The 1,963-nt window shown below is 39.1% G+C and overlaps 1 protein-coding gene across 1 annotated transcript in view; it reads right to left on the bottom strand.

The window, feature by feature from the left end:
* LOC101860128 (phospholipid transfer protein C2CD2L) overlaps positions 1–1,963 on the bottom strand; it is a gene marked incomplete at its 5' end in the record, with an annotated part of 34,568 nt that overhangs the window by 5,203 nt on the left and 27,402 nt on the right. Inside the window, 1 exon segment of the mRNA XM_013088525.2 lies at positions 209–352. Within this exon segment, the coding sequence (XP_012943979.1) occupies positions 209–352 (144 nt within the window).

The following is a 1,963-nucleotide window of genomic DNA, read 5'->3' as shown; positions in this document are numbered from 1 at the left end:
CCCCCCCATAAAACTAAAACACATAACCGACTACACCGACAAAATGAAAGACCAAACCGACAAAATACATAAAACGAACACGACACGACTTTTAAACATTAAAAAAACCCACATAAAACTAAAACACACGAAACGACTAAACGGACAAAAGGAAAGAGCTGCCAAGACGAGACGGTCAAGAGCAAGAAGTGGAAGATGCAATGGAAACCTTTGGACTGCGGCCCATAGCTGGGCTCTGGGGGTCTCAGGTAGGAATCTTCCCGCCTGGGCAAGTTGCGGTCAGCGCTTTGAGCTCGTTTCTTACGGCCAAACCGTTTGAATAGACCACTGCCAAACCCGCCTTTCTTTTTATCTGGAAAGAGGAATTATCAGTCACGGGGTAACCAAGAGCAGCCAGAATCAACACAGAAATGGTTTCTGCACAGACCTCACCCTAGGCATAACCCTAACCTCAACCCACTTTTTAAAGGTTTTTTTCTCCCTTAATAAAGAACACATTTTCAGGAACGAATTCTGCACGAGAGGGTGGGGAAAACGAACACAACACAAGTACACGAACCAAAATTGCGGTAAATTTGGTACTTTCACGGAAGAAAAAAAAAAGGGTAAATTTTTTTTTTAAGTTAACAAAAGAGGTAGAAAGTATAAAAACAGAACATAAGTGTACACCAAAATAAAACTGCGTAAAAGCATAGCAGAATCCAGTAGTACAGAACTAAAAAAAGAATTATACTGTGTATAAGTAAAAAACAGTGCGAAAAAATAAAAAGTAGTGAAACCAAAATACAAAAAAAGTTACAAAAACCCAGACACGTGTACACTTTTCTACAAGCTAGCACCCAAAATGAACGAAATAAAAAAGGGGAAGAAAACGTTATTACATCGTGTGAGAACGTAAAAGAAATAAAATGAGCGAAAATGTAAAAACCAACATTTCACACATATTTCGCCTTTTCCTACACAACACCAAATGAGACACAACTTCCAGGAAACAAAACTGCACCAGACAATAAGGAAATCGGAAGAAAATGTTAAAATCAAGCTGCCAAAAAAAAGAGCGATAAAAAAAGAGCGATAAAACGATAAAAAAAAGAGCGATAAAAAAAAAGCGATAAAAAAAAGGAACTCGAACAACAGAACACGTTTGCCCTCGGTGTTAAAAATTCAGCACAAAATATTGTGTACAAAATGAGCAAACTAAAGATCTATCCGCAGACAAAGTTCCCGTAACATATTATGAATAAAAGGGTGAATATAAAGCATTTTCGTGAGAACGGAAAGAAGAAAATAGAAAGAGGCCAATTCTAGGATAACAATAAAATATAACATAAAGACTAAAAGCCCTGAAAGAGGGGGAGAGATAGATGTACACTATACATCGTATGGTAATCGTTTTACCGTCTGCGTTTTCGGGGCTGGCGATTACACATCGCTCTCTCGTGCCCGAGTCCTGCCTGCACAAAACGAGCCCAAAAGGAATTAGTGAAGCATAGAACAGGGGACACTGACCAGAGAAAATAGAACAGTTGAAGCAGAAGGTATAGATACGTACGAGACACGAAATAAATCACAGTTTACTTTAATTTTGTGATAGGAGAATGATGGACAGATAGGGAGAAACAGGACAAGAAAGCACAGTGGTAAAGTAGAAACAGAATTTTTAAAAAGTACCATAAAATAAAGGCAGGAGAACATTTGTGAGGCAGCGTGGTGGAATCAGGTGGTGGAATCAGGTGGTGGAATCAGGTGGTGGAATCAGCGTGGTGGAATCAGGCTCTCGTCAATTTTCGGGCATATTGAGTTATCGGTATCATCTTAAAGCTTGTTCATTTGTCTCGCTTCCAATGAAAAAATTACCCGTCCATCTTCAATAGAAATGGAGATATTTTGGATTGAAGGAGGTGGGGGTCACCTGATTTAAGAAGAAACATTAGCGAATAAATGGCCGCCAAGGCTTGGTAAA

This window comes from Aplysia californica, unplaced genomic scaffold, assembly GCF_000002075.1.
Source record: "Aplysia californica isolate F4 #8 unplaced genomic scaffold, AplCal3.0 scaffold00756, whole genome shotgun sequence".
Classification (NCBI taxonomy): Eukaryota; Metazoa; Mollusca; class Gastropoda; order Aplysiida; family Aplysiidae; genus Aplysia; species Aplysia californica.
The sequence above is the reverse complement of the archived record's forward strand: the minus strand, read 5'-3'. Positions and strand labels throughout refer to the sequence as shown.